Source organism: Pongo abelii, chromosome 3, assembly GCF_028885655.2.
Source record: "Pongo abelii isolate AG06213 chromosome 3, NHGRI_mPonAbe1-v2.0_pri, whole genome shotgun sequence".
NCBI lineage: Eukaryota > Metazoa > Chordata > Mammalia > Primates > Hominidae > Pongo > Pongo abelii.
Window position 1 is genome coordinate 101481664 of NC_071988.2, and position 14223 is coordinate 101495886.

At 39.1% G+C, this 14223-nt stretch overlaps 1 protein-coding gene across 4 annotated transcripts in view; it reads left to right on the top strand.

Annotated features, from left to right (window-relative positions):
• The first annotated feature begins 2298 nt into the window (after nt 1-2298).
• The window catches only part of FGF5 (fibroblast growth factor 5), a 56114-nt gene continuing 44189 nt past the window's right edge, over nt 2299-14223 (top strand). For 3 of the 4 annotated variants that reach the window (XM_063723484.1, XM_002814918.6, XM_063723485.1), the window contains exons 1-2: nt 2299-3430; nt 11124-11227. In XM_063723484.1, the coding sequence (XP_063579554.1) occupies nt 3076-3430; nt 11124-11227 (459 nt within the window). In that variant the 5' untranslated portion in view covers nt 2299-3075. The remainder of the gene's footprint in view (nt 3431-11123; nt 11228-14223) is intronic. The other variant, XM_009240140.4, reaches the window with a different exon arrangement.

The window sequence follows — 14223 nt, forward strand, 5'->3', positions numbered from 1 at the left end:
TGAGCTGTGGGCTCGAATCCGCGCATGTCCTGGAGATCTGGACCAAGCTCCGAGGCTTAATGGGGAAAGCTGAGATGTCCCCAGCAGGGGGCTTTGGGCGATTAACTTTTCGGAAAATCGCCAGAGAAAGTGTGGTGCAGGCTTGCGCTCTTTTGGGTGGAGTTCACAGGAGTAGGGCTCGAGGTAGCCAAAACAGTGAATTGAGATTCCTCCCCGCCCCACGTTCCCTACTGCAGATTTGCTGTGGACAGAGGCTCTCGAAGACCGGCTGCTCAGAGTGGCAGGCAGGATGTAGACCAGGGCGGGCGCAGCCCTGGCGCATAGCGCGACCCTTTCCTCTCTCAGCTGAGCTACGGAGGAAGGGGGCTTGGCAACTCAGCTCACGGAACAAGCGCAGTGCTGTCTTTCATGTTTCACTGTTCAGCTTTTGCAGCTTTTTTAATGGCCCCAATACATAACCCTTTTGTTAAAAAAAAAAGTTTAATAGCATCCACCCTACACACTTCTGATCACCAATGGAGATTTCCTTTTAAGCCCCGCGTATGTGGGCACATTCGGCTGCCCGCCCAACCCCCAGTCCTCCCACCCCGGTATGGAAGACAGTCGGGCGTTGAGGACTGGTTTGCCAAGTTCAATCACTGTCCACAACAGCTGGTCACTTGTCTCCTTTTAGTGAGCCCCTGGCTCTTTCTAAGCCCTTGGAATCCAAAAGAGTGTATCTTGCCATCCTCCAGTTTGAGGTAGACTAAAGCCTGAGCAGGTGTCTTTGCCTTCCTGGGTCATCCCTAGGCAAGGATTTGATCCCCAGTTTGGCTCTCACGGGAGTCGAGAGGGAAACAAGGATGGTTATTTCAGTGCAGGCGGGGCTGCAGAAACTGAGAGAAGGGAGCAAAGACAAGAGGCTGATGTCAGCTCCAGAAGCTGGGCCCCAGAGTCCTCTTGACCTCCTGGGTTTAGACAGGGGGCTGATAGTGCAGCTGGGGCAGAAACCACTCTCCTCCTCTTTCAGCAGACTCCTTGGGAAAAGGAAAGGGAGAAACGAGCAACTGGATTTGCTTTGGAGAATCTTCGTCACTCGAGGAATGGGCTGTGTATTTGCGTGGCATGGGGAAACTTACAAATGGCATTCAGCAGCATCAATGTGGCTTAAACCCTGACAGCTTTGCCACGGACCTCAAGACATCGCCTGAAGAAGGAACAGCACCCAGGTTCAGAACCATCCTACAATCATCCACCCCAGAAGAAGGTGATTTCAGTCAAGTAGACCATTCTGAGGGATGCTGTGACTGTTCTCAATGTCTACTTTTAGGGTTGCCTTGTAAGGATCTGCCTACCCACCCTAGTTAAGGGAGAAGTATATAACTTGAGCCTAGAACAGTGGACAGGTGGTGTGTTCAGCTCTGGACAGTATCTCATGTAGTGTGCCGATGTTATGCATATCTATGTGTGATGTCCTCTTTCTTTCTCACAGTGGTTTTGCTACACTCTCCAGGTAACCTTCTGTTTTACAAGTACTTTGATGTTACTCTGGCGGTGGAAGATTCCAAACCTGAAAAATCTGCATTCGTTTTATATGCTTTTCATTATTGAGATGGAAAACCTTAAGTAGGTACTCAATAATGGATAAGGCCGTTTCTTAGCATCAACCTTGGTTCATCTGAATTGACCTTATCAGTCAATAACACGGACCGTTTCATTAAAATAACCAATGAATAATGTATCATAGCTTAGTTTAAAGTTTCAAATATGTTTTTAGACAGAAACATTCCAAGAATGCAAGTCAGGTGTATTTTCCCAGATAAATAACAGTCTGGGGACGTTGCGTACAGGGAAATTCTCTGTTCTCAAAGAAATTTTCCGTTCTCGGGTTTCCTGAGGTTGAAATCCAGCGCGCAAGTCATTAATCATTCATTGGGGTCGGTCCCTCCGTCAATGGCAGGTCTGGGTAAGCTAAAGCGAGCAGTTAGCTAACCCTTCCTGCCATGGGGATCCTGGGGCGAAAGAGGACAACTGGGCGGTCAGTCACATGTGCTGGTGGCCAGCCCCTGCCTCTCTTTACCCGGTCGGGGCGCGGGGGGTGCATGTGCCCTCACTCTCACGAATACAGACCGAGAGCTTCCCAGAAGGAAAAACAAATTCGTCACAATGTTCAGCGCAGCCAAGAGTTTCCAACAAGAAAGCAGCTCCAGTCGTGGCGTGATGACTCAGGGTGGCGTTTAAACGCTGAATAAACCCATTCCTTAGCTCTTTAATAAGTCGGTAACAACAACAAAAACATCCTTCTCCCCCAACCCCGCCACACCAAAGGCTTCCCAAGTTGAGCTGCGAATCCCCGTTTGGTTTTTCAGCGCCGAAAGCCGTAGAAGCAGTAGGATCTCCTGGTGGGACGCGGTTCTCCAAGGGCTCCCGGAGAGAGGACGAGATAGCAGGGTTTACAGGGCAAAGAGAGGAGAACCTGGAAATCGTGTCCTGGGGGGCAAGAGTGCGTTGCCCAATCACAAGTGTGCCGTAGAGGTGGGAGAGGACGAGGACCCATTTCCACATTTCAATCCCCCGTTTCTGTCGCTGCCCCTGGAGGACTCAGCTGCTAACGCCGAGCTCGTTTCCACGCGGCTCTGGCCCTAGTCGGGGAAGCCGGGTGGCCGCGCGACGCGAGAGAACTGCTGGGATGCGTGGCCCTGGTATGGGCGCACCCAGCGTCTGGGGCGCAGGTTCTCTCAGCCCAGCTTCTCCTCCCACTCACTCGCTCGGATCTCCTCCCTCCTTCACATCCCCCGCCCCCGGGACCGCGAGGCTCCCTCCCCGCACCGGCCAGTGAGTACACAAAGCCGCGGGTGAGGGGAAGCTTCGCAGGCGTGCACGGAGCAGTGAGATCACTGGCGTTATAAATATCCCGGTGCCAGCGCGGAGATCCGCTCGGGTGGCCTCTCTCTTCCCCTCTCCCCTTCTCTTCCGCGAGGCTATGTCCACCCGGTGCGGCGAGGCGGGCAGCGCCAGAAGCACGCAGCCGCACAGGGGCTACAGAGCCCAGAATCAGCCCTACAAGATGCACTTAGGACCCCCGCGGCTGGAAGAATGAGCTTGTCCTTCCTCCTCCTCCTCTTCTTCACCCACCTGATCCTCAGCGCCTGGGCTCACGGGGAGAAGTGTCTCGCCCCCAAACGGCAACCCGGACCCGCTGCCACTGATAGGAACCCTAGAGGCTCCAGCAGCAGACAGAGCAGCAGTAGCGCTATGTCTTCCTCTTCTGCCTCCTCCTACCCCGCAGCTTCTCTGGGCAGCCAAGGAAGTGGCTTGGAGCAGAGCAGTTTCCAGTGGAGCCCCTCGGGGCGCCGGACCGGCAGCCTCTACTGCAGAGTGGGCATTGGTTTCCATCTGCAGATCTACCCGGATGGCAAAGTCAATGGCTCCCACGAAGCCAATATGTTAAGTAAGTTACTCGCTCTCCTACAAAACCCGTCCTAGGCGGCCGCGGAAGATTCGGGAGGGACAGCAGGTATTCCCCGGGCCACAGGCTCACCTTCCTGAGCCCAGGCCACCGGGACCAAGCTGATACTCAGAAACAGCCGGGCGGGTTGGGTGGAGATGCATGTATATGGCGTGCGCACACGCACCCCTCTCCTGGGCATGAGAAATTGCGATTTCTGAGGTGTATGTTACCTAGAGGCTGGTGCCCAGACGGGTACCTTGTTTCCAGTTTGCTCTAGCCTCAAAGACGAGTCCCCAGCCATGACAGGAGAGAACAAAAAACTCATTTCTTTTCGTTCAGTTTGTTTACCTTCTGCTTATGAACTAGCCTGGCATTTTTCATTAGGCATCAAAGAGCAGCCCTTCTCCCTATCCATAACTGAAGTTATTTTTTGAAAAGAAGAATCAAATCCCAAATACTTCCCTCTTCCAACCGCTACCATAAACCTCAAATTAATATTGTATATGTATATGCATATATGTGTATGTCTATGTATACAATGTATACACATAGGTATATAGAGAGACAGATGGATAGATAGATAGATAGATAGATAGATAGATAGATAGATAGACAGATAGACAGATAGATAACTAGGGGACACCAGACAGACATTCCTGCTTGGAAGAAGATCGTGCTCTGGAAAACTGGACGCGTTTAGAGAGGGAGACGTGACAAACATTGAAATTACTAACTCCAGAGTTGGATTTAACAACGTTTAGTATCTTGAGACCATGACTACACCGTGTTAGGAGAGTGGCCAGCCTTAGGTCCCCAAGAACAGTTAGGGCAAAGTTCCTTATTTTAGAAGAAACGCAGAGGTTAAATTTGGTAGGGGTGCAAATTTTGTAGGACTTTTTATAAACAAAGTTTTAAATTTTCCCTCCGAGTTTTTTCTTTCAGCACGCTCTCTTTTTTCCTTTCTCATCTCCTCTTCCCTTTCACCCCATCTATGTTTCCAGACCATCGAAGCCACTCCTCTGGTTTCCCTTCGCTGCCTCTAGGCAGCTAGGGGCAGGGACGGTTTGGGGCTGTGTGTAGGAGTGGGGAGATCTCTGTGGTACTTTTGCTCAGTAGGGCCAGATCGCTCTTCCAGCGCGGGTTGGTCCACCAGGCAGAGCCCCAGCCAGGGCCTGTCAGGTACCTAGGGAGAGCGGAAATGCAGCCAGGAGACAGCAGCGCGCACAGTCACCTGTCTTTCAGTGTCAGCCTGCTTGCTCCTAGATGTTCCTAACTTGCTCCATCTCAGACCAACGACTCCACGGGCCATTGGGCTTCTGCTTACACAGGCTCCAGAGGAGCGTGGACACCACCGGCTGGCTGAAAATTTGGCAGCCAGCAGTCTCCAGAGCGGGGTCGGAGGCGCGCAAGTGGGTAAGGCGGTAGGCTGGCTAGCCGCCTCCGGTGGGTTAAGGGAGCCTAATGTGGAAGACCTGATGGTTCATGCTGAGAGAAAAGCAGGTCTATGCCCGCCCCTCTGCGCCTGTCTAGTCTATCTAGTCGTGCTGATTCAGCAGCCTGCGGCGCACGTGGTGAGGGCGCCTGGAGCGCCCAGCTGGAGAGAGGGCTCTCCGCGCACGCACCAGCGAGTCCCATGGCCTCCCTCACACTCCCGAGAGGAACCTATTTCCATATTTTAGAGTTTATTTCACTCATCGAATAACTGCTCATTTGGGGGATAAAGGGCAAGATCTGTTGGGGTGAAGGGGAATTTTCTGAGATTTGAGGAATAATCAGTAACATCTATTTATTTCCATTCGTCCTTCTCATTTTGTCTCAACGGTCTCTTGACTTCATTAGCCATCACAGCATATTCCCACTTTCGGCAACCTTTCCTTCTCTCTTACAAGAAAACTTTCTTTCTTGTGTTCTTGTAACGACCCGTAGAGTCACTGGTCTGAGATGGAGCAAGTTAGGAACATCTAGGAGCAACCAGGCTGACACTGAAAGACAGGTGACTGTGCGCGCTGCTGTCCCCTGGCTACATTTCCGCTCTCCCTGGGTACATGACAGAGCACCAACAGAGGATAACTTCCGTGAGCTCAAGGGAGGACCCCAAACTAGCAGGCAGCAAGCAGCAGGTTGGAGCCCAGGGAGCTCAGAGAATGCTTCTGGGGAGGGTTTAGGTGTGCTAGAGATCTCAGAAAGCAAGGCTCATTTCCAGGATATTCACCATCTTCTCTATGAAGACACTATATGAGACGAAGATAGTTTTACATCTTAGGCCTTGCTAGAGGGGATGTTGTAGAAAAGCAAAGGGGGGAAAATAAGAGCAGATCAAAAAGAATGCACCCAGACAAACAAGACATTGACCACTACCCAGTATGTAAAATGTACATTTTTTTTAAATCCATGTTGAAAGATATCTACAAGAGAATAGGGATGTTTCGTAAAACAGTGCCAACAAAAAACTTAATTTAAACTTTTTCCTAATTTATTCCTGTTTACAATAACCTTTCAGAGTTTAGTTTCTGTGTCTTTCACATGACTTGCTTTCATTCATGCCATAAATCATGTACCCAATATAAGATACCTATCTCACTAAGAATGATATTTTGGTTACTTTTGTGTTGTTTGTCTTCCATAGAGTTTTTTTTTTTTTTTCCCAGAAGAAACCATAGCAAATATTCAAATCATAGTGATTTTCTGCTTTGTGATGTCTGGAGTGTCTAATACTACTTCATAAAATTTTTACCACCATTGATCAATGCAGAATTTGCATGTAATTTGGGAATTTAACATGGATCTCTGCCATTATCTAGCTGTAAAAGAGAAACAGAAACTTGCTAATTACAATTGGTCATTTACCTCATTGAAGGCAGCATTTGATGTTTCCTGACATTCATGTAAACTAAGGTGTTGGCCATGACCTTTCTTAGAGTATGTGAGGAAATGTGTTTAAATCTCCTAAGAGAGGCTGAGAGGGCTGGATCAAGGGCCACAGAGGATACCTCAGTTTGATCTCATCCTCTATTTCTACTGTCTGTGAGTTAGCGATGATAGGAAACCTATTCTTTTTGTTACAACCCTGATACTTCAGAAAAGTCAAAGCTTTGCCATGAAACTGCATTCTAACAAGTTATTTTAAACCTAATAATATTCTGTAGTATTTGTCTGATAGAACAGATAATCATATGTGTTTCACAAGTATTATTTGACAGTAAACTTTTTTTTTTTTTGCCAATTGCAAATGTTTTCTGGTTTCACTGTGAGAAGTACACCATGGCCATGGACTTTCAAACATAATTTGTTTAGTTTACATGGACCAATTAATATATTCTTAGTTTCTCTTACACAATAGTTATCCCAAGTTTTGAACACAGAAAATGAAATCAAGCTCATTGTATATAAATCCTTATTATGAGGAAATACTGTGGAAAAATGAAGAAATATGAACAAGGCAAGATAGATGACCCAACTATTGCTTGGAAACAAAGGGTTTGCTTTAATTTATATGCCTTCGAGTTTAATGTCAATACAGTGCTTCTGTTGACTTACCTTGGGCCATTGAAGAATAGGCAATCAAGCAGTTGTCAGTTTAGGGAAGAAAAGTTTAAGGCTTTGGCTACAGAAACTCAAAGCGTTTACATAAAATATGAAAATTCCAAGCACATATTTTGGCTAATAGCATCGTCAATGTTACTGCTTTTTAAAAAAATCTAAATTCACTACCAACTTTGGGGTCATGTGGAGTCATCAGACAGTCCCTCAAGCCTAGATAAATCAGAATCTATATCTACTATGCAGAAAAATCAAGTGGAAAATTTCTGTTGCTAATTTAATCAGTGAAGACTGCTAAATTGAATATTTCAAGATTCAGATTTGATAACTTGGCACAGCATATCTGTTACTTTGTGGATGCAAGTAGCGAAACTTCAGTTTTAAAATATTTTTTTCTGGGGATTTTCAGATGGGTTGTTGAAAGCTTCTGAATACATGGAATATCTGTGCTTTTCTATATTTTATTCATTAACAAAAGAGAGAAAAAGGAAAAATTTTTATAGTTGTATCAACCACTATCAATAGAGCCCTATTATATTAAGAAATCTGCAAAGGACTAAGTCAAAAATCTAGAAACATGTTTTTTTAATGGAAGTAAACTTATATCATAATGCATAAGTGGAATAGACTGTGTGTATAAGCTGAGAGACACGAAGACATTCTTGCCTTCTTCAACCTAGGTGTCAATTCTGAAATTCCACAAAGAGAGAATAATTCCTTCTATTAAGCATTCTCCTCTTCTTTTGACCCTCTTAAATGGGAACACCTTAAGAAAAATAACACACTGTCAGTAGAACTTTAATGTGAATTTACTTACACTGAGCCACCCCTCCACCCTGTGCCTTCTCAAGCAGGAGAAGGCCACAGTAGGAGGAGAGTACTAAGACACCTGTCCATATTTGTGTATGCCTGGGGTGTCCCGACGAGAGAAAAGAGAGGTAGTGAGAGGAGCAAAGAAGGCGGTCAAATTTAGCAAACAGTCATTGACTATATACCATCTATGAGACAAGCTCGGCCTTCCACAATTTTGCTTAGAAATACTGCCTTGGCATCCATAAGGAGAATTGTAAGTTTCCATCAAATTTAATATATGTGGCTCCCGATGATAAAGGTCAGAAAATTACTGAAATTAAAAAAAATCAGTGTCAGAGAAATGTTTTCTGAAATTTATATATTTGTGATTTAAGGCACATGGGTCTAAAACATTACGTAGAATTCCTGAATGAGTTACGGAGATTTGTCATAGTAAAATCAATAGGCCTGTGATGTTTTGGGGAGGAGGGCAGGAAACTGAACTGTGAGACTCATTGAATCTGCTCCAGAAAACAAGGCATTGTGAAATCACTGCTGACATTACTTTGGCAATTTTGATCATAACAGTGTTCTTAATATTAGGTCATAATTATAGTAAGATTTAGAAGATCAATACCAAAGTTACTCATGTGAAAAATAATTCATTCATCTAATCTCATCTCTTACATCTCCTGCATTCTTTATAATATTAAATAGAATGATATATGTAAAGTGTATTTTTAAGCTTCAGTTAAAGATAATTTTCTTAAAGTTATAAAATCTTTTAATTCTCAGGCAATATATCAGTTTTATCCTGGAACTTTTAAGAAGAAACTCTGCAATATGTAATACAATAATAACACTTCCACATATATTATTTCATCTTCCCCATATTTAAAATACATTACATGTAAATTGTACATAATATATACACACAGAGTGTACACTGCATTGAAATACATGTTAAATGCATCTAAATGGGTCTTTGTTTATAAAGAGAATAAGCTAATTATCAGAAACTATTTAAGCAAAGCAGTAGTATTTCATTAAAACAAATATTTATAAAGCCTTTTTATCTCAACATCTTAAAAGTTAGCATGCAAACACACACACTTATGAGACTTTAATCTTTTATTCTACCATGTATTTTTTCATTAATATACAATATATCTGCATGTTCAAAACCAGATAATTTTCCAGAGAATGGAATTAAAAGCCTCTAACAATTTAGCACCATGAGTAAATTGGAGGACATACACAACCAAATCTCTCCTCTATCAACTCCATGTTGTCCCTTTTGTATCTATCATTCCACACATATACAATTTCTCACTTTCTTTCTTTCTTTCTCATTTTTGAATGCACATGTTGACATAAATATTCACAATCACATCCTCCATCTCCCAAATATCTAAAATCGTTAATGCTATTCTCAATATCATTCCGTATTTCTGATAGAAATTTAACTTTATATCACTGTTATAGTCATGCTTTAGTAATAATATTATTATAACATATTACATCTGTGTAGAGTAACTTTACAAAGCATTTGGTGTGTTTTGTTAATATTTGATAAAATGATAATGCTTCTAAAACGTTTAGAAGCACACTCAAATAATGTTTATAATAAATTCTATTATAAATAGCATTTAAAAAACATTTTGAAGGAAAGGATTTATACAGCACCAGTGGTTTTTTTTTTTTCAGTTTCCTTCTAAAAGCAAAAGTAGTTTCCAATAGTTTTTGATTTTTGTTTTTCAATTTAAAGAAACACCTATTAATGAACTGGTACCTGCAGTTTCCCTAAAGTGTGTTTTATTTACTTTGGGCTAAAAACATCTATTTTTTAAATAAGTTATTCAGTTATCCCGTTTTTCACATAAAGTTTCTAATCAAGATTTTTAAGAAACCAAGTTGAATAAATAAACAGCAGTGCTTGCTAGAATTATAGATGTTAGCTCACATTGCACAATATAAATGCTTAATAAAGTTACTCACATATATTTATAAAATATTTCTTGTTTTTGGTAAACAGAATAATTTTATATATGCCTCAAATACTGCAGGGAGAGTTTGCTATTTCAAGAAAATCTGATGAATTTCTCTATTTGGCAGAGTCCTATTGAGATATCCTAATTAGTATATATGCTCAGAATATTATAGATGGAAATATTGAGATGTTCTTTTTTCCTTCCTCTCCCTTCTTTATTTCCTTCTTTTCTTCCTTCCTTCCTTCTTTTCCTTTTTTAAAGTAGAGATGCAGTGTCACTATTTTGACCAGGATGGTCTTGAACTCCTGGTATCAGGCAGTCCTTCAGCCTCAGCCTCCCAAAGTGCTGGAATTACAGGTGTGAGCTACTGCACTGGCTTCCCTTTTTCCTTTCTAAGACAGGTCCCTTTTTAGCTCTATTGAGCTAAAAGTCTCTTTTTAAAAGTTTTGAAATAGACAAGTAATAAAAAACATTATGCTCTTTTCAAGTTCATATAAAATACATAAATTTATGTTAAATAAACAGGCTTTCTAATTAAGTGCAGACTATGCGTTTTATCTTATTAAACTACTCTATGAACTGTGGTGTGTAATTCTCTTGATCCAGTTGAACTTTGAAATTACTGTAGGAGACAGAGGGACATTGACTTCATAATGCTAACTATAAAATACAAAATATAAACAACAATGTAATAAATTATCTCATTCATTTTTTTCTAGGAAATGATTCAAAATGCAAGATGTCTCAAAGCATAATCCATTAAACATTTCATTGAACTAATAATTTCAAGTTATTTATAATGCTTTCAGTATCTTACATGTAGTCTTTAAATGCAGTCACTAAAAGACTGAGTATGGTATATGTTTATTTGTAACTACCATTATAACCTTGATAATTAGAGTAGAGGAATTTATTTAATGTAAATAAGTATTATTTTCCAGACTTTCAAATAGTTACACTAGTCTTGAGCACAGATTTGTGCTTTAATGTTCAAAGTAGTGTATTATCTTTGATAAAGAAACAATGGAGGAGAATTATTTTGAAAAACTTTTTTAATGTCTTTTTAATTTCTTTAAAACCTGAGAAAACTTCATGCTCATTGTTTACTAAAAACAACTTATTTGTCCAAATAATTACTGATGAAGTAGAATCAAATTTTTGAATCTTGAAATTATTTTAAATGAACACTTGAATCCTAGCCTTCTTTGTTTTTAACATAGTGAATGTCATGAACAATAAGGATGTTAAATACTAAGTTCTTTTTTTAAATCACAATAATAAAGAATGGAAAGAATCTATGTAGAAATTTAATTCTTTACAATGATATGAAGAAGAGCCTGTGTTTTATTTTGGGATTTCTGTCATCCTAGGTATTTTGGAAATATTTGCTGTGTCTCAGGGGATTGTAGGAATACGAGGAGTTTTCAGCAACAAATTTTTAGCGATGTCAAAAAAAGGAAAACTCCATGCAAGTGTAAGTAGAACCACTTTATATTTGTTAAAGGTGCTATAAAGATTTTACATTTGTAAAACAGAATAATTTTCCAAATTCGTAGGTAAGAAAATGTGCCCAAAGAACTTAACTTTTAAAAAGTACTTTTACATTTAACCAAGATAATTTTGTGTGCTTCTAGAAGTAATAATTTAAATATTTAATTTACTTAAAAGATATTATAGAGTCTACAAAAAGTTTAAGCATAAGTGTATTTGAAAATAGCGTTCTCAAAGGGGTAGCCATCCACTTATTTCTTAGAAGTGGCCCACGTAAGAAGAAACATGGCAATAATATATTTCATCACATTTTAAACTTATAAGTTTATAATGATTGTATTTGTGCTAAGTAGATGAGGTTCTTATTTAATTTTACAGGCTACTCATAATACCAAATTGGGTCTCAGTAATGTAAAATATTTTCATATTAACAAGTAGGAAGGGAAAAAAACAATAATTAGAAGACTGACTTTCATAGACAAATTTTATTTAATTAATTTGAAGAATTTTTATCTTGTATTTTTGTCACATCAAAAATGACTTCTTAATACTATGAAAACTAATTTTGCATTCTCAAAAATTTATTCAGACCAGTTTTATATATTGTAATCAATTCACAAACTATTTATTTGCTTTGTTATGAAAGTTCCCATTACCTGGGAAGTATTAAAACATTTTAAAGATAATAAAATATGTTCAGCTTAGTTTTCCCACTCAGAGTCTATTTATTTGCATTAGTATATACACACTGCACTTAAAGGTGCTTTATGCTTTTTCTGTGGCATACTTATTTTCTTCACATTAAAACATTTTGAAAGCAATTATTCTTTAAAGTTAGTCCTTTAATCCTGATTTTTTATAGTCTTTATTAAATAATTGGAATATCACTTTTCAATTTTCAAAGTTATAGAAAGTTTCAATTGATAGCAATCAACTGAAACTTACTATATATAATTTGATTTTATAGATCTTTAAAAAATTCAGTGAGAACGCCACTTGGTTTAATGTGTAAGACTTTTATAATTTTACTTTTCTTAACATCTAAAATGATTTGTTAATATCTTTTGGAAGAGACAGAATTTGAACAATTTCTATAGTTATTTGAGGATTCGATGAGATAATACATGCAGTGTGCTAAGAATACTATTTGGTGTATTATAAGTGCTCAATAAATATTGCCTATTATTATAGGGTAACAATCTAAATATAATCTAAATATAATAAATTACTAAAATCTCAGTTTAGTAACATAAATGGAAATCCTTTGTTAAACTCTTAAATTGCTCATTGCAAGAACTATTAAACAATTTACCATTTCATTTTTTGAGCTGGTTACTATAGCAAGCTGTAGTATAATATTCATAGAAATATATTTTTCTAATTTTTTCATTTATTTAAGGGGCAACATTCTGCATCACTGTGAAAAAAGTAGGGTATTACTTTTTTAAATTTATTTTTTATTTCAATAGGTTTTTAGGGAGCAGGTGGTATTTGGTTACATGAAAAAGTTCTTTAGTGGTGATTTCTGAGATTTAGGTGCACCCATCACCCCAGTAGTGTACACTGTACCCAATGTGTTGTCTTTTACCCCCAGCCTCCTCCCCTTTCCCCCTGAGTTCCCAAAGTCCAATGTATCATTCTCAGGGCATTTAATTTTATTTTAAAATATTATTTAAAATCCACATACAGATGAGTTCTCACGAGGGCTGGAAAAAAAAAGTAAAAAAAAAAAAATCCACATACAGAATAGAAAACAATGATTAAGCATATCTGAACGGAATAACTTTTCCTCAGTCTACTTTAAGTTTATAAAAGATTAAAACACTTTCAAAATCTAACCTCATAATAATACACAGTGCATGCAAAGAAACTTTCTCTTACTGGTTTGTTTTGAGTGAAAATCTTAACTTTCAAAATATTCTGATTTATGCCATAGTACATGCAAAAAAATAAACTAAACTTGGAACAGCTTAAGGATAATTGCCACAGAAAGTAACATATTACAAATGGAAGCCAATTAGAAAGGTCAAACTGAGAGGTTAAGATACATGATTCCTCTGTCAAATGCAAGTAACAAATTTCTGGAAATTTGACCCAAATGTCTAAGGATGGCTGGTTGAAATAATGCAGATAATGCAAAAACAGCATCTGTTATTCTTTCTCATCTTGGCAGGCTAAAGTTATTTCATAGAATAATGACTTTCAAACAGTACAAAGCAAGTCTCGCTCTTGTCACTCACTGAAGCTCTTTGATATAAAAGTCATTCTGATGACTTTGAGCTAAATTGTAGATAAAAATATTAAGCCCTATGATTATGTGGATTCTTTTTAAACCAATTATCCAAGCCCACTTTCTCTTATCTGAGTGTTTATTAGCACTTTTCCTCTAGGTGAAAACCTAATTAAATTATAAAGTGATTTATTTTCTAAAGATGTTGAATTTAGAAATAGTATTAACGCTAGCAATTACCAGTTTTATGCCCAGTTGGTTTCTTTCCTGTTTTCACATTCTAGTTAAACATGCTGGGAAATTGTTTTTGTAACTCTAAATATGACTATTTGATTTAGTTAATAGTTTTGATTTTACAACTTTACATCATCCTCAAAAAAGGTTAAAAACTCATAGAGTTTTAGGATTAAACTTGTAATTTGTGAGTTGCTTTAAATTAAAAATTTTGCAGAGGCATTTAAGGGGTACTTTTAGGGTTCTATCTACAAAGCAAATGTAAACTAAAAATATAAAATATTAATAGAATTCTGGGAAAAGTAATCCCCCACTGTACTGAGAAATATTCATGGATACTTGTAAATATTCAACTCAGTTTTTGTAATAATAATCAGAGTACTGAAAATTAGCTACTAGGCAGAGATAATGTACTGTCATAGTTCTTTAAAAGCCCTTTTGCTCACGTTATCTCATTACATAATGAGGTGACGAAAGAGTCTCATAGATGTTAAATTATTTTCCCAAGGTTACAC